The sequence below is a fragment of the Petromyzon marinus genome, unplaced genomic scaffold, assembly GCF_048934315.1.
Source record: "Petromyzon marinus isolate PM22_M1 ecotype Great Lakes invasive population unplaced genomic scaffold, UKy_Petmar_22M1.pri1.0 PM_G_Scaffold_19, whole genome shotgun sequence".
NCBI lineage: Eukaryota > Metazoa > Chordata > Hyperoartia > Petromyzontiformes > Petromyzontidae > Petromyzon > Petromyzon marinus.
Genome location: NW_027422750.1, coordinates 314,179 through 331,569, shown reverse-complemented (window position 1 = coordinate 331,569; position 17,391 = coordinate 314,179). Strand labels below are relative to the sequence as shown.

Below are 17,391 nucleotides of genomic sequence, written 5' to 3'. Positions count from 1 at the left end.
GGAGGTGCGTGAGGAGGCCTCCTCCTTGCCTTTTGTCTCTGACGTTGCGCTCGCCAGCTGCCCCCCCCCCCCCCCCCACGGGTCGAGCATGAGGCCAGAAAACTTTGAAGCGGCTCAAGCTTTGAACTTTTTGGGACTTCGGGGATGGCCTTCCTGAAACCGGGGAACGTTCGGCCAGTGCAGGACGTTTGGTAGCCCTGCGCCGCTGCGCTTGGGTTGTGAATGTTTGCACGTTGAACTTTTTCCACGCCGTACGTAGCCGATCATGCCAATAGGCGGTGTCGAATGGAGCGGCCGGCCGTCGCTGCTCTTGCCGCCGTCGACTGTGTAAATGTTAGCCGGTCGCGCCCGTGTCATCAATGCGGTCTTTTTGTTCTTTGCGTTTCCCACAATGCAGTGCACGAGATTTCGACGTCGGGGCCTTCCAGCGGAGGCGGCACCGCAAGTCCTCCACGGAGCCGCGTGGCGACGGTGCCGCCCATCCCTGCGCAACTGCCGCAGATGACGGTGGTGGTGACGGTGGTGGTAGCAGCAAGAGTGTTGGCAGTAGTGGTGGTGGTGGTGGTGATAGTGGTGGGGAGCGGTGGTGCGGCGGTTAGCGCTACGCCGCGCTACGAACCCGGCGACCCCGAGTTCGATTCCCGCTCACGGCCAACACCGGTGACGATTATCTGAACCGGTCCTGGGACTCCTCTCCTAGGTCGACTCAGCCTCAAATAATTAGCTGGTGCGGTGCGTAAAAACATCACCACAGGCGGTCGGGCATGGTGCTGGCCACCCATCCCCTTGCGTGCCGTGCCAGCCTTCATAGCTGCTCGCGAACAGCACTTGCCCCTACAGTCTGTTAAAGGCTATACGGGGGGGTGGGGGATCTTTATATTTGTTGGCAGTGGTAGTGGCGACTGTGGTGGTGGCGTTGTTGTTGCTGATGGTAGTGGTGGTGAGCGGTGGCGGTTGGCGCACCGCACCTCCGATTAGCACGGTTGGCTCTGCACGGTTGGCGAAAGAGGTTCAACACTTGCAACGCTGCGCTCCACTCTTTAACGCCACCGCAGGACACGACCGACGTGAAACCGGGAGACGCGGTGCCCGCTGACGGCGGCGAGGGCGGCACCCGCGAGCCCGCATTCTGTCCCCCCACGCTCGCCCACGCCGTCCAGTGGCCCCAGCTGCCGCCGGGCAAGACGGCGGAGAGGCCCTGTCCTGCGGGTGCCGTCGGTGAGTCCGCCCGCCCTCCGCCTCCGCCTGTCTCCCTCTGTCTCCCTCTGTCTCCGAGTCTCTATCTGCGTCTCTGTCTCTCACGTCTCCCTCTGTCTCCCCCTGTGTCCGAGTCTCTATCTGTGTCTCTGTCTCTCACGTCTCCCTCTGTCTCCCTCTGTCTCCGAGTCTCTAGCTGTGTCTCTGTCTCTCACGTCTCCCTCTGTCTCCCCCTGTCACCGGGTCTCTAGCTGTGTCTCTGTCTCTCACGTCTCCCTCTGTCTCCCCCTGTCTCCGAGTCTCTAGCTGCGTCTCTGTCTCTCACGTCTCCCTCTGTCTCCCCGTGTCTCCGAGTCTCTAGCAGCGTCTCTGTCTCTCACGTCTGCCTCTGTCTCCCCGTGTCTCCGAGTCTCTATCTGCGTCTCTGTCTCTCACGTCTTTCTCTGTCTCCCCCTGTCTCCGAGTCTCTAGCTGCGTCTCTGTCTCTCACGTCTCCCTCTGTCTCCCCCTGTCTCCGAGTCTCTAGCTGCGTATCTATCTCTCACGTCTCCCTCTGTCTCTCCCTGTCTCCGAGTCTCTATCTGCGTCTCTGTCTCTCACGTCTCCCTCTGTCTCCCCCTGTCTCCGAGTCTCTATCTGTGTCTCTGTCTCTCACGTCTCCCTTTGTCTCCCCGTGTCTCCGAGTCTCTATCTGCGTCTCTGTCTCCCACTTCTCCCTCTGTCTCCCCCTGTCTCCGAGTCTCTAGCTGCGTCTCTATCTCTCACGTCTCCCTCTGTCTCCCCGTGTCTCCGACTCTCTAGCTGCGTCTCTGTCTCTCACGTCTCCCTCTGTCTCCCTCTGTCTCCGAGTCTCTATCTGCGTCTCTGTCTCTCACGTCTCCCTCTGTCTCCCCCTGTCTCCGAGTCTCTATCTGTGTCTCTGTCTCTCACGTCTCCCTCTGTCTCCCCCTGTCTCCGGGTCTCTATCTGCGTCTCTGTCTCTCACGTCTCCCTCTGTCTCCCCCTGTCTCCGAGTCTCTAGCTGCGTCTCTGTCTCTCACGTCTCCCTCTGTCGCCCCCTGTCTCCGACTCTCTAGCTGCGTCTCTATCTCTCACGTCTCTCTCTGTCGCCCCCTGTCTCCGACTCTCTAGCTGCGTCTCTGTCTCTCACGTCTCCCTCTGTCTCCCTCTGTCTCCGAGTCTCCATCTGCGTCTCTGTCTCTCACGTCTCCCTCTGTCTCCCCCTGTCTCCGAGTCTCTATCTGTGTCTCTGTCTCTCACGTCTCCCTCTGTCTCCCCCTGTCTCCGAGTCTCTATCTGCGTCTCTGTCTCTCACATCTCCCTCTGTCTCCCCCTGTCTCCGAGTCTCTATCTGCGTCTCTGTCTCTCACGTCTCCCTCTATCTCCGTGTCTCTGTCTCCCAAATCTTCCTCTGTATCAGTGTCTCTATCTGCGTGTCTGTTTCACATCTTCCTATCTCCATCTTTCTTTCTATTTATCTGTGTGTGTGTGTCTGTGTGTGTATCTGTGTGTGTGTCTGTGTGTGTATCTGTGTGTGTGTGTGTGTGTCACTGTGTGTGCGTCTGCGTGTGTATCTGTGTGTGTGTTTGTGTGTGTGTCTGTGTGTGTGTCTGTGTGTGTGACTCTGTGTGCGTCTGTGTGTGTGTCTGTGTGTGTGTCTGTGTGTGTCTGAGTGTGTGTCTGTGTGTGTGTGTCTGTGTGTGTGTCTGTGTGTGTGACTGTGTGTGTGTCTGTGTGTGTGTGTCTGTTTGTGTGTCTGTGTGTGTGTGTCTGTGTGTGTCTGTCTGTGTGTGTGTCTGTGTCTGTGTGTGTGTCTGTGTGTGTGTCTGTATGTGTCTGTGTCTGTCTGTGTGTGTGTCTGTGTCTGTGTGTGTGTCTGTGTGTGTGTCTGTGTGTGTGTCTGTGTGTGTCGCTCTCTCTGCCCCCCGTCCCCTCGCTCTCCGTTTTTGCGTCTCATGCTCTTATTTCTGTAGAACTCTCTCTGTCTATCTCTCTCTACCTATCTATTTTCTCTGTCACCCTATCTCTGTATCTTTATCTCTTTGTGCCTCTCTCTCTATCTCTCTCTACCTATCTGTTTTTCTCTGTCACCCTATCTCTGTATCTGTATCTCTTTGTGCTTCTCTGTCTATCTCTCTCCGGTTGTCTATCTCCTGCTTATCTCAGTCTCTCTTTCTCTCTGTATCCACCCCCCCCTACCCATCTCCCTTTGTCTCGCTGTCTCAGTCTGTGTCTGTGCCTCCCTCCGTGCGGGGTGGGGAGCGGCGGTGCAGCGGGCAGCGCTACGCTGCGCTACGAACCCGGCGACCCAAATTTGATTCCCACTCACGGCCACCAACAGCCAGTGACCATCATCTGAACTTGTCCCGGGCCTCCGCTTGGTCGACTCGGCCTCAAATTAGTACCTGCAGCGATTAGTAAAAAAAACATCTCCACTGGGGAGACAAAGGCGGCCGGGCGTGGTGCTTGCCACCCACCCCTCTCGTGTGCCGTGACGGCCTTCATTCGTTGCTTCTCGCTAACAGCCACTTGCTGCAACGGTCTGTTAAGGTTACACGCGGGGGTCCTTTTGTCTTTGTGGAGTGTGGGAGGTGGTGAGACGTGGCTAGATGGGATGTGGGGCTCAAGCACCGCTCAGCAATGTTGCCTTGAGGATATCACGTGGGAAAACCACATCCAATCACACACATTCTCACCAATAGTGGAGTTTTTTTGGGGGGTTAGATCGTGTAAATGTATCAGTGTGTGTCCTTAAACCCGCCACCACCCAACGCAACCAACTAGTAAGGGTTGTCACGTCACTTGCCAATTCGTCACTAGTACAGCACTAGTGTGTAGTGTATAGTGTAGTGTATAGTGTCGTGTATAGTGTCGCGTATAGTAGTGTATAGTGTAGTGTATAGTGTAGTATATAGTAGTGTGTAGTGTAGTGTATAGTAGTGTAGTGTATAGTAGTGTAGTGTATAGGCTCCAGATGATTATTTGTGTGTGTGTGTACTAGGGAGACAATGGTCTATGTAGGCTACAGAGGGATCTGTGTGTGTGTGTGTACTGGGGAGACAATGGTCTATGTAGGCTACAGAGGGATCTGTGTGTGTGTACTAGGGAGACAATGGTCTATGTAGGCTACAGGGGGATCTGTGTGTGTGTGTGTGTGTACTAGGGAGACAATGGTCTATGTAGGCTACAGAGGGATCTGTGTGTGTGTGTACTGGAGAGACAATGGTCTATGTAGGCTACAGAGGGATCTGTGTGTGTGTACTAGGGAGACAATGGTCTATGTAGGCTACAGAGGGATCTGTGTGTGTGTGTACTAGGGAGACAATGGTCTATGTAGGCTACAGAGGGATCTGTGTGTGTGTACTTAGGGAGACAGTGGTCTATGTAGGCTACAGAGGGATCTGTGTGTGTGTACTAGGGAGACAATGGTCTATGTAGGCTACAGAGGGATCTGTGTGTGTGTGTGTGTACTAGGGAGACAATGGTCTATGTAGGTTACAGAGGGATCTGTGTGTGGGTGTGTGTACTAGGGAGACAATGGTCTATGTAGGCTACAGAGGGATCTTTGTGTGTGTGTGTACTGGGGAGACAATGGTCTATGTAGGCTACAGAGGGATCTGTGTGTGTGTGTGTACTAGGGAGACAATGGTCTATGTAGGCTATAGAGGGATCTGTGTGTGTGTGTAATGGGGAGACAATGGTCTATGTAGGCTACAGAGGGATCTGTGTGTGTGTGTACTAGGGAGACAATGGTCTATGTAGGCTACAGAGGGATCTGTGTGTGTGTGTGTGTACTAGGGAAACAATGGTCTATGTAGGCTACAGAGGGATCTGTGTGTGTGTGTGTACTAGGGAGACAATGGTCTATGTAGGCTACAGAGGGATCTGTGTGTGTGTACTAGGGAGACAATGGTCTATGTAGGCTACAGAGGGATCTGTGTGTGTGTGTGTGTACTAGGGAGACAATGGTGTATGTAGGCTACAGAGGGATCTGTGTGTGTGTGTACTGGGGAGACAATGGTCTATGTAGGTTACAGAGGGATCTGTGTGTGGGTGTGTACTTGGGAGACAATGGTCTATGTAGGCTACAGAGGGATCTGTGTGTGTGTGTACTGGGGAGACAATGGTCTATGTAGGCTACAGAGGGATCTGTGTGTGTGTGTACTAGGGAGACAATGGTCTATGTAGGTTACAGAGGGATCTGTGTGTGTGTGTACTAGGGAAACAATGGTCTATGTAGGCTACAGAGGGATCTGTGTGTGTGTACTAGGGAGACAATGGTCTATGTCGGCTACAGAGGGATCTGTGTGTGTGTACTAGGGAGACAATTGTCTATGTAGGCTACAGAGGGATTTGTGTGTGTATACTAGGGAGACAATGGTCTATGTAGGCTACAGAGGGATCTGTGTGTGTGTATACTAGGGAGACAATGGTCTATGTAAGCTACAGAGGGATCTGTGTGTGTGTGTACTAGGGAGACAATGGTCTATGTAGGCTACAGAGGGATCTGTGTGTGTGTGTGTACTAGGGAGACAATGGTCTATGTAGGCTACAGAGGGATCTGTGTGTGTGTGTGTACTAGGGAGACAATGGTCTATGTAGGCTACAGAGGGATCTGTGTGTGTGTGTGTGTACTAGGGAGACAATGGTCTATGTAGGCTACAAAGGGATCTGTGTGTGTGTGTGTACTAGGGAGACAATGGTCTATGTAGGCTACAGAAGGATCTTTGTGTGTGTGTGTACTGGGGAGACAATGGTCTATGTAGGCTACAGAGGGATCTGTGTGTGTGTCTGTGTGTGAACGCGTGCGTGTGTGGGTGTTTGTGCACACGCTGTGTGTGCGCGTGGATCAATCACGTGAGGTGGGGAGCGGCGACTCCACTGTTGGCGCACTGCGCTTCGAACCCGGCGATCTGAATTGGATTTTCCAGCCGCAGCATCGGTGGCGATTGATATCTGACCAGAGTCTTGGGCATCCCTTAGGTGAACTCAGACTAAATCGATGAATTACCTATATGTGCAAATGTGTCCGATTGTGTATTGTGCGTGTAAATGTGTGTGCCTTCTTGTATATTTAAATGTGCGTGATTGAATATTGATTATGTGTGAGAGTGTGTATGTGTGATTGCATATTGATTATGTGTGAGAGTGTGTGTATGTGTGATTGCATATTGATTATGTGTGAGAGTGTGTGTATGTGTGATTGTATGTTGATTACGTGTGAGAGTGTGTGTATGTGTGATCGTATATTCGTATGTGTTGGTGGGCTATGAACCCATTGAACTGAGTTTGATTCCCGCTCGTGGCCAACATTGGTTCCGAACATACGAACCTACCCTGGGCTCCCCCGTGGTCTAGACGTTAACCACCTCGCCCGGTGGTCGTGGGTTCGATCCCAATGCTGACGCATTGCGGATTGAAGTTTGCATGTTTCGCTCCCCGTGGTCCCGTGGATTTTTCCCTGGGTCCTCCGGTTTTCCCCTCCACATTTGAGAATCGCCACGCGTCGTTTGGGGCGTTTGGCCGCCGCTACAAATTCCCGCGCGGTGATCCACTTTCGCCAGAGCCGTCATTCGTTTGCCAGGTGACTCCTGAAACAAAGGGGCTGTACAGCTCAGTGGGCCTTACCCGGTTAACTGCTGCAGACGTTGTTGGCGGTAACGCGGCGCGCTTTGTAAACAGCAGCACCGGAGATGCAAAGGCGACCGGCCGCCCGCCCCATCATGTGCCGTGCCGTCTCTCAGAGGCGTTCGCTAACGGCACTCGGCCCAGCGGCGTCTGTCAAGGGCCGCACGGGGGAACTTTGTCTCTGTGCGCGTGCACGCTTCAGGCACGGCGCTCTACACCTGCGATGCCGTCGCTGGAGTCTGGTCTGCCCGAGGGCCCGATTTGAGCAACTGCACTTCCGCCTGGGTGAACAGAATCGCGCAATGGGTGAGCCGTCAACTCCCTGCTGCCTCCTTCACTGGCCTGCCTCTCCTCCCTGCCTCACCTCCCTCCCTCCCTGCCTCTCCCTTCCCCCCATGTGAGACACCAATCGAGTCGTCATCATCGTCGTCACGGCCGTCGCAATGCCCGCAACGCCCCCCCCCACCCACCATCTCGTCTCCTCCGCTCCGTCTGTTCGGCGGTCTTCACCCCCCGCCTCGTCCGTCGCCTTCGGCTGCCGCCGTTCCGTCACGCCCGGCTGTCGCTCATCCGCCGGGCGTCGTTCCGTCACGGGGATGGCGTCCGTCAGCGAGCCCGTTCGTCCACTCCAAATCGAAATCGGACGCCTTCTGTGAATGATGAGAAAGTGAATCAAAAGAGAAGAAAAACTGTCTGAGCCGGCTAAACTATAGGGGATAGTAAACCTGATACAGCCACCGCGTTCAGCTTCACTCTGAGCTGGTGGTCTAGACAAGGCTGAGAACACCGTGACGTGCACCCGGGTGCACGTCACGGTGTTCCGTCAATCACGCTCCATGTTCCGTCAATCACGCTCCGTGCCGTGTTGTGCAGCAATGCACTGCACACCACAGGGCTCCGCTCCATGTTCCGTCAATCACGCTCCGTGCCGTGTTGTTGAGCAATGCACTGCACAACACAGGGATCCGCTCCATGTTCCGTCAAGCACGCTCCGTGCCGTGTCGTGCAGCGCACCTTGCACGCGCATCATAGAGACTCGTTACGTGCGGTCAGAGACTCCGGAGGGAGCGATGGTTGACAACCGGGACCGGTCAAACGGAAACCGGGCAGCTGGCAAACAAAGCCCGATTGCTCGTCGGCAGCAGCAGCAGCTGTTGTTGTTGTTGTGTTGTCGTTGTGTGCGAGTCTGGAAATCGCGCGGTGTCTTTATATAATGCCACCTTCCCCCCTTACCCGCTCCCCCTCCTTTATGCCCCCCTCCCCCCCCAATCTCTTCACTCTCAGCTGCTCTGTGATGACGACGACGTTCCCCTGCTCTGTGATGACGACGTTCCCCTGCTCTGTGATGACGACGTTCCCCTGCTCTGTGATGACGACGTTCCCCTACTCTGTGATGACGACGTTCCCCTGCTCGGTGATGACGACGTTCCCCTGCTCTGTGATGATGACGTTCCCCTGCTCTGTGATGACGACGTTCCCCTGCTCTGTGATGACGACGTTCCCCTGCTCTGTGATGATGACGTTCCCCTGCTCTGTGATGACGACGTTCCCCTGCTCTGTGATGACGACGTTCCCCTGCTCTGTGATGATGACGTTCCCCTGCTCTGTGATGACGACGTTCCCCTGCTCTGTGATGACGACGTTCCCCTGCTCTGTGATGACGACGTTCCCCTGCTCTGTGATGATGACGACGTTCCCCTGCTCTGTGATGACGATGTTCCCCTGCTCTGTGATGACGACGTTCCCCTGCTCTGTGATGACGACGTTCCCCTGCTCTGTGATGACGACGTTCCCCTGCTCTGTGATGACGACGCTCCCCTGCTCTGTGATGACGACGTTCCCCTGCTCTGTGATGACGACGTTCCCCTGCTCTGTGATGACGACGTTCCCCTGCTCTGTGATGATGACGTTCCCCTGCTCTGTGATGACGACGCTCCCCTGCTCTGTGATGACGACGTTCCCCTGCTCTGTGATGACGATGTTCCCCTGCTCCGTGATGATGACGATGTTCCCCTGCTCTGTGATGACGACGTTCCCCTGCTCTGTGATGACGACGTTCCCCTGCTCTGTGATGACGACGTTCCCCTGCTCTGTGATGACGACGTTCCCCTGCTCTGTGATGACGACGTTCCCCTGCTCCGTGATGACGACGTTCCCCTGCTCTGTGATGATGACGATGTTCCCCTGCTCTGTGATGATGACGACGTTCCCCTGCTCTGTGATGATGACGACGTTCCCCTGCTCTGTGATGACGAAGTTCCCCTGCTCTGTGATGATGACGATGTTTCCCTGCTCTGTGATGACGACGTTCCCCTGCTCTGTGATGATGACGACGTTCCCCTGCTCTGTGATGATGACGACGTTCCCCTGCTCTGTGATGATGACGACGTTCCCCTGCTCTGTGATGATGACGACGTTCCCCTGCTCTGTGATGACGACGTTCCCCTGCTCTGTGATGAAGACGTTCCCCTGCTCTGTGATGACGGGGTGGGTGGGGGGCGGTGGGGGGGCACGGGGGGAGGGGGGTTGTGAGCTTGGGGGTCGTTGTTGAATGACGAGTTGGGTGCCGTCCTCCTCCTCCCCGTACACCACCCCCCCCCCCCCCCCCCAGACGTTGGACCACTTGAGCCCCAGCTGCTCTTTCTGGAGCTACTCGTCCCACACCACGAGGGGCAACTGGTCGAGCCACGGCTGCGAGCCGCTGCCCAGCAACAGCAGCAGCGCGCACGCCGCCTGCTCCTGCGGCCACCTCAACAATTTGGCGGTGCTCGTGGCGAGGGGCCACGTCGAGGTGCCCAGAGATTCGGGAGGGGGGGGGTGATGGTGGTGCCCCTCGGCCCGCTGGTGGTGGCGGTGGTGATGGTGGTGGTAAAGTTTAGATGTAGTGGTGAGGGTGGTGAGGGTGGTGATTGGAGGTGATGGTGGTGTTGTTGGTGGTAAAGAGGTGGTGATGAGGGTGGTGATTGGAGGTAATGGTGGTGATGGTGGTGGTAAAGAGGTGGTGATGAGGGTGGTGAGGGTGGTGATTGGAGGTGATGAGGGTGATGGTGGTGGTAAAGAGGTGGTGATGAGGGTGGTGATTGGAGGTGATGATGGTGATGGTGGTGGTAAAGTGGTAGTAAAGAGGTGGTGATGAGGGTGGTGAGGGTGGTGATTGGAGGTGATGGTGGTGGTGATGTTGGTGGTAAAGAGGTGGTGATGAGGGTTTTGAGGGTAGTGATTGGAGGTGATGGTGGTGATGTTGGTGGTAAAGAAGTGGTGATGAGTGTGGTGAGGGTGGTGATTGGAGGTGATGATGGTGATGGTGGTCAAGTTTAGATGTGGTGGTGAGGGTGGTGATTGCAGGTGATGGTGGTGATGTTGGTGGTGGTCAAGTTTGGATGAGGAGGTGGTGGTAGTTGACTTGATAGTGGTAATGTTTATGTTGTGGGGGAGCGGTGGCCTGGCGGTTAGGGCGCTGCGCTACGAACCCAGCGACCCGAGTTCAATTCCCACTCATGACCACCAACTAATTATCTCAATCGACTCGGCCTCAAATCAGTAACTATTGCGGTGTGTAAACATCGCCACTTGGGAGAGAAAGGCGGCCGGGCGTGGTGCTGGCCACCCACCCCCTCGTGTGCCGTTCCGGCCTTCATAGCTGCTAGTCGCTAACAGCACTTGCCCCTGCAGTCTGTTAAGGGCTATATTTGAAATCTCAATTGACAACTAATTTCTTTAAGTACTTTTTTCCGTTTAGTTTCCTTCCCCCGCACCCCCCACGAGCACGGCCGGCTACGGTACTTGGCCAAAGAAGTTCCCGATGCGTGCGTACGGCTGCCCACGGCACCCTCACGCCCCTCCGTGTGTCCCGTGCCCGCGTCTTGCCCGTGCGTGCCAGTACGGGCACCGCGCCCACGAGCTGCTGCTGCTGGTGATCACGTGGGTGGGCGTGCTGGTGTCCCTCGTGTGCCTCGCCGTGGCCACGTTCACCTTCTGCTTCTTCCGCGGCCTCCAGAGTGACCGCAACACCATTCACAAAAACTTATGCCTCAACCTGCTGCTCGCCCAGCTGCTGTTCCTTGTGGGCATCGACAAGACTCAGTACACGGTGCGCCCGCCCGCCCGCTCACGTTTAGTCACTTGCTTACCACTTTCTCTATTTTGCACTCGCTCCTGAAACAAATTGTTTAACAGCTCGGGGGGGGGGGGGGGCTTTGCCTGGGAAAATAAAAAAATAGTTGATTTTTGTTCATGATTTGTTTACCTTTCCTCTACTTTGCACTCCTACCGCGTTGTTTTGCTTTAAGTAAACTCGCTGACACCTGTGACCCCCCCTAACCGGTGGACGTCTGTCAGAAAAGAGCTTCTTGGCTCATCGGATTCCTCCCTCCACGTCCAAATAAAGATTCAGATTCCGTGTAACGCCACCGCCGCCCGCCCGCCCGCCTGCCCCCCGCCACCGCGCCGGCTCCGCAGGTGGCGTGCCCCGTGCTGGCGGCGCTGCTGCACCTGCTCTTCCTGGCGGCGTTTGCGTGGATGTTCCTGGAGGGCGTGCAGCTCTACCTCATGCTGGTGGAGGTGTTCGAGGGGCGCCGCTCTCGCCGCAAGTACTTCTACCTCCTGGGCTACGGCCTGCCGCTCGCCGTCGTCGGGGTCTGCCTCGCCGTCGACCGCACGGGCTACGGCACCGAGCGAGCGTGAGCCCCCCGTCGTCCCTCTTCGCCGCCAGCCGGCCGGCGCGCCGAGCTTACTAACCGGAGCGCGGTGTCGCCGGTTCACGCCTGGTGTTGCCACCTGGCGCCCGGGCTTACTAACCGGTGCCCGGCCTTGCCGGCTGGCGCCCGGTCTCACCAGATGTCCTCGCATACAACAAATGACACAAATGTCCCCCAATGTTACCAGATGGGGGCTCAAGTGCAACTGAACGGTGGCAAATGTTACCAGATGCCGGCGAATGAAACCGGATGCATGGACGCGCTATCCCGGCCTGTCAGGCTAACCAGGCGATCGTTTGTCCTCTGTTTCGCCTGCAGCTGTTGGCTCCGGACCGACAATCATTTCATCTGGAGTTTCCTTGCGCCCGTGGCCACCATCATCCTCGTGAGTTCCGTGCGTGCGCGTCGTGCCGGGGGGCGGGAGATGGGCGGGCGGGTCGCCGTGTCTGCTGCTCGACGTGCGCATAGCGTGACGGGTCCCGCGATTAATCTGATGCGATTCCCACGTTCGTCTTGAGCGCGAATTCCCGAAATCGTCCCGTGCCAAAATCCCGTCTCGTCCCCAAATTGCAGGCGGGCACCTCCGATTGCCGCGCCAACGCCAGTACGTACGTACATACGTAGCGTTGAACTTCTTTCCCACCGTACGTAGCCAACCGTGCTAGTCGGAGGCGCTAGCTCGCCTGCAACAGTCCGGCGCACGTGTGCACGCGTGCTCTGCTTCGTGCGCGTGTCTGTTTCCCGTCCCATTTGTCCCCGTGTTGATCCCTCCCTGCCGGTTCTAAAATTGTGACGTGAGCGTGTCGTTGGGGGACGAGTTGCAGACGTGCCAGCGGCTTTCGTGCCTTTGGGGGTGTTTCGAGGATGCAACGTCGCTCCGTGCGGGTAGGGAACCAGAGAACCCGGAGAAAAACCCACCTTGTATACGACGAGGGGATGATGCAACAACAACAAAACTCAACGCCACACAGGTGGATTCAATCCACTTGCACTCTACATCTGCAGAACGTGAAAACTACAACAAATTTTCCTGCCGTGGTTTTTACACCTGACGATGATTGCTTGTGTTGCGGTCGAAACGTCGTGAGAATTTTATTGTTTTATATTTTTATTATTTTATTGTTACCCTTCTACGTGACTGTTCATGATTATTAATGAGGGGGGCTGGTCGATGTGGAGTGACGTCACGAGCGTTACGGGCAGACATGATTATTGTAGGTAGAGGCATCCACTGCTATTTACATCACTAAATTCACCCCCCTCTGATATTCGCACCTGATAGGCTCAGTGACGACATCACCTCTACGCCTCCGTTTAAGACCAAAACAGCAGGAGGAATCCTCCACAATTCTGGCTATCGCCTGACGATGGTGGCTGTTGTTGTAATTACTGGCGAAACGTCACGCTGCTCGAATTGTAAATGTTGCTGTGGGTTTACTCTCGAACACACCGGTGCGCTGAACTAGCGACGAATTGTCAGGTTCTGTTTACGCGACAAAGCTTACTGATTGTCCGTGGTCGGGTGGGGGTGGTGACGGGCTTAGCGACATGTAATCTAACCCAACAAAAAACAACGTCTCGTGGACTCGTTGACTCGTGTGCGCGGTGCGTGTGTGGTGTCACAGGTGAACTTCGTGTTCCTGCTGATGACTCTGTACAAGATGGTGCAGCATTCGGCGCCACTCAAGCCCGAGAGCATTAAGTGAGTGAGGTGGCCGGGTGTGGGGGGGGGTTGGGGTTAGGGGGGAGAGGGGCGAGGGGGGGGTTCATCACTTAAAGCGACCGCATTTTCCGTGAGGTTCAGCCGGGACACACGGTGGGTGAAGCTGGCTGTTCCCGCGCCAGCCCACTCTTCACATTAGGGCCCTCCCTTGCCTTTTCGTTTGACCAACTGGGTCCCAGCCACCCGTGATTGCACTTGGAGTGTTCCGGTGTCGCGAGCGAATGTTGGTGGTTCTCAGCCGCGGTCGCCAATGACCCCTGCGCAAAAATGTAACCGTCGTTTAAAATTCGGGTTTCGCTTTTAACGAGCTCCGTCCAGCTCTCGGGGGACCATCGGTTCGCTTTGACCCACCGTGTAACGATCGCCCTTTGCAAGGGATTTATAAATCACGCGCCTGCTTGCATTAGTTTAAACCTTTCCCGTTCCGGTGACGTACGTAGGTGTAACGTCATCCGGTTTTTCTTCCGATTCCGTTCCCATGACCTACGTGTGTGTCGTCAAAACGAAACCGGAAGAAAAACTAAAATAAAATAACTTTATCGAGACCGTTGCTCCCACAAGGCCATTCATCCCTTTGTCCTTCCAATCAGTCTGACTCGTCATCCAACCCGTCTCGTGTAGCAAATGAGCTTTCCTGCACAGCGACAGAACTCCACGAAGTGGCGATGTCGGAGTGGGCCCTCGGTGCCCACAGATGCTGCCCTCTCAAAAGTGCTCGCGTTCGGTGACACCGACTGACAGCGCTGGCATTCCCGCTGGCGGTGTGACTCCCGTGTCCGTGGGGCAGACGGTTTAATCGCTCCGTATGCGTTTCGTCTCTCCAGCCATGCATCTGTCCGTTTGTCTGCTCGTTCATCCAGCGATCCGTCCATTTAACAGTCAGTCTGATCCACCTCCCGAAACGTCAATCTGTCTGTCCATCCATCGTGGTGGCTAGGAGATGTTAACTCCCTCGGCTGGTATACAGGAGGTCATCGGTTCGAACCCGACCCTGACATTGCCTGCTGCTGCTGCTGTATATTTGGAGCTTGAATGTTCTCCCTCTGTCTCATCATCATCATCATCACGGTGGCTAGGAGATGTTAACTCTCTCGGCTGGTATACAGGAGGTCATGGGTTCGAACCCGACCCTGACACTGCCTGCTGCTGTATATTTGGAGCTTGAATGTTCTCCCCGTGGTTGCGTGAATTTTTTCTTGGGGTCCTACGTGTCTTTTCCCTTCACGTTAAGAAGCGTGTGCTTAGAGCGTTTGGCCGCTATAAATGTCCACGTTTTGCTCACATGACAAACCTTACCAATTGGCTTGTCTTACTCATGGGCTTTTAAATTTTGATTCTAATCTCACTTCTTCAGAACTGCATTTTTGTGTTTTTAGTTAGTTAGTTAGTCCTTCCCCCGCACCTCCGATGAGCACTGTTGGCTACGTACGGCGCGAAAGAAGTTCAACGTTCAGAGCGAAACCTTGGATTGCGAGTAACTTGGTCTGCGAGTGTTTTGCAAGACGAGCAACACATTGTTTAAATATAAATATTCACTTGATGAACGTGCGAGGGTCTTAGCAATACGAGCGGCAGCACGTGTAGACGCTTCGTGCTGCCGAGCGTCACGTGATCACAACTGACGTACGAGTGCTTTGGATTACAAACACGTTTCCGGAACGAATTGTGCTCGCAATCCCAAGGTTTTACTGTACGTCGATACGCACGTAACGTGTCGCGTGGGTCGGTAAGTTCACGACGACGACGATAATAGCGACGATGACGACAACGCTCCGCGATGGCAAATATTCACCACGGCGCTCGCTTTTTTGCCGGCCGTTGTTATCGTTCGTTTTTGTTCTTCCTTGCCCACAGGTCCTGTGCGCTGGGCGGCGTGGCGCTGCTGTGCCTCCTCGGCCTCACCTGGGCGTTCGGGTTCCTCTTCATCGACAAGGCCACTCTGGTCATGGCCTACCTCTTCATCATCTTCAACTCCTTCCAGGGCACGTTCATCTTCATCTTCCACTGCGCTCTGCAGATGAAGGTGCCTAACCCCCTCTTCGACGTGGAAGTGCGCCCAGAAATCTTGACAACTCGTGAGGCCCACTGAGCACTGTGGCTCTTTTTCAGAATCTTAAACAATTTTAAACTGGAGGCGGAAGCCAAAGAGCCATGAAGCTCTTTCTCGCAGATGTACAGTCAGGGCACGGGGTCAGAGCGTGACAACGCAAACTGTAAATATGCGGCGGCAGCAGGCGTCGTCAAGGTCGAGATCGAACTCTCGACCTTCTGTAGACCAGGCGAGGTAGTTAACATCTCATAGCCACCGTGATGATGATGAGAGAGACACAAAAAACTCCAAATATACAGCAGCAGCAGGCATCGTCAGGATCTGGATCAAACCCACGACCTCCTGCGGACCAGGCGAGGTAGTTAACATCTCATAGCCACCGTGATGATGATGAGAGAGAGACGCAGACTCCAAATATACAGCAGCAGCAGAAGCGTCGTCAAGATCTGGATCGAACCCTGACCGTAACCCCCGACTCTAAACGCAAACTTCAACACCGTATAACCCTAACTCTAGGCCTGACTTGAACTCTGACCCCCAACCCCTCGCCTCTTACCCGTGCAAGGTGTGCAAGGAGTATAGAAAGTGCTTGGGGCACGCCGAGTGCTGCCGATCCTGGGGCAACCACTTCTCTTACGACTCGTGGCTCTCCAGCAGCAAACGCTGCTCTTCCAACGCGCAGGTACGCACGCACGCTGCATGCACTACACACCATACACACACTACGCACACTGCAACAACAACAACAACCGCTGCTCTCCCAACGCGCAGGTACGCACGCACGCTACACGCACTACACACCATACACACACTACGCACACTGCAGCAACAACAACAACCGCCGTTCGCCACTAGGTGGCGGTGACGTCACCACGGTGCTTGTGCCAGGCTTTGTGCACCTTGAGGCCACGTGAAGTGTCAAACGCCCGCCGGCAGGAGGTCACGGGGTAGACCCAGGTTCCACAGGTCGACTGACTGAGATGAGTGGCTGATGGACCACCAGCTGTACCCCCCTACTGTGCCATCTTGCTGTGCTTTAGCCGCCCGGCGCTTCGCTCGTTGTTGTGAGCGTCGCTCCTCCCCCCTTCGTTGTTGTTGGAGGGCGACTGCCTCTAACTGCGAATAGCGGTTGTTGTTGTTTTGGCTCTGTTTGTTTTGGTTCATGTGTTGTATGTACAGTGCTTTGAAGTTTTTTCGCACCGTATGTATCCAACCGTACTAATCAGAGGTGCGGGGGAAGGACAACAAACTAACACAACGTGTCCGTTTGTGTGTCAGTTGGATGTCGGTTCGTGTATCGATCTCCCTAACCCTCAATTCCTCGATCCCTCTATGCACACCGGCCTACGAACCCAGTGACCTGAGTTTGATTCCTGGTCTCGGCCAACATCAGTAGCGAGTGACATCTGGGCCTCCTTTTAGCTCCACTCGGCCTCGGGCGAGTATTTGTCGCGGTGTCGTCTAAACATCGCCACTGGGGAGACGAAGGCACCGGGCGTGATGCGGGCCACCCCACCCCCATGCCGGCCTTCATAGGCGCTCGCTAACATGATAAATAGTTCACCGTCGTTGTTGTTGTGAAGCCGATTCACTGCTGGCAACTGCCCGACAGCGCCGGTTGCGCGCAGCTACCCGCGGCACGTCCGCTGCCCGTTTTTATTCGGCGTCTTGCGTGGATCGCTCGCCAACGGCGACGAGATCACCGGCGGTGCTGCCGAGGCAGCGATAAATTGGCGGCGTTTGTTCACCACGAGAGAGAGGTTTTGTTCAATTGGCTGTCGTTCCGAGTGGAGGGAGGGTGCGTGGCGCAACGCGTTACACGTGCGGCGATCCGACCCCCTTGAAAAATCAATCACGGCGGCTTTGCGATGATATTCTGCCCACTGTTTTTTGTCGAAACTTGTTATCAACGGAGGTGTGATTGTTGTTGTTATTATTGTGAGCATTACTATGACGATATACCGTGGACTGAGTGGTTCCGGCTTGACGCATCCCACACCGATCCCGTGCGCCTACTCAAGATGGCGCTCGCACACTTTCCCCCTCCCGCCGTTGTTGATATTACGTGAAATTGTGATTCTTGTTTAAACCTGTAT

The 17,391-nt window shown here is 55.2% G+C and overlaps 1 protein-coding gene across 1 annotated transcript in view; it reads left to right on the top strand.

Annotated features, from left to right (window-relative positions):
- The window catches only part of LOC142912120 (adhesion G protein-coupled receptor L3-like), a 28,205-nt gene extending 12,871 nt beyond the window's left edge, over window positions 1-15,334 (top strand). Inside the window, exons 3-11 of the mRNA XM_076060438.1 lie at window positions 398-519; window positions 1,056-1,218; window positions 7,028-7,131; window positions 9,437-9,616; window positions 10,706-10,915; window positions 11,284-11,504; window positions 11,841-11,907; window positions 13,148-13,224; window positions 15,100-15,334. Coding sequence (XP_075916553.1) covers window positions 398-519; window positions 1,056-1,218; window positions 7,028-7,131; window positions 9,437-9,616; window positions 10,706-10,915; window positions 11,284-11,504; window positions 11,841-11,907; window positions 13,148-13,224; window positions 15,100-15,334 — 1,379 coding nt within the window. The remainder of the gene's footprint in view (window positions 1-397; window positions 520-1,055; window positions 1,219-7,027; window positions 7,132-9,436; window positions 9,617-10,705; window positions 10,916-11,283; window positions 11,505-11,840; window positions 11,908-13,147; window positions 13,225-15,099) is intronic.
- The last annotated feature ends 2,057 nt before the right edge of the window (window positions 15,335-17,391 follow it).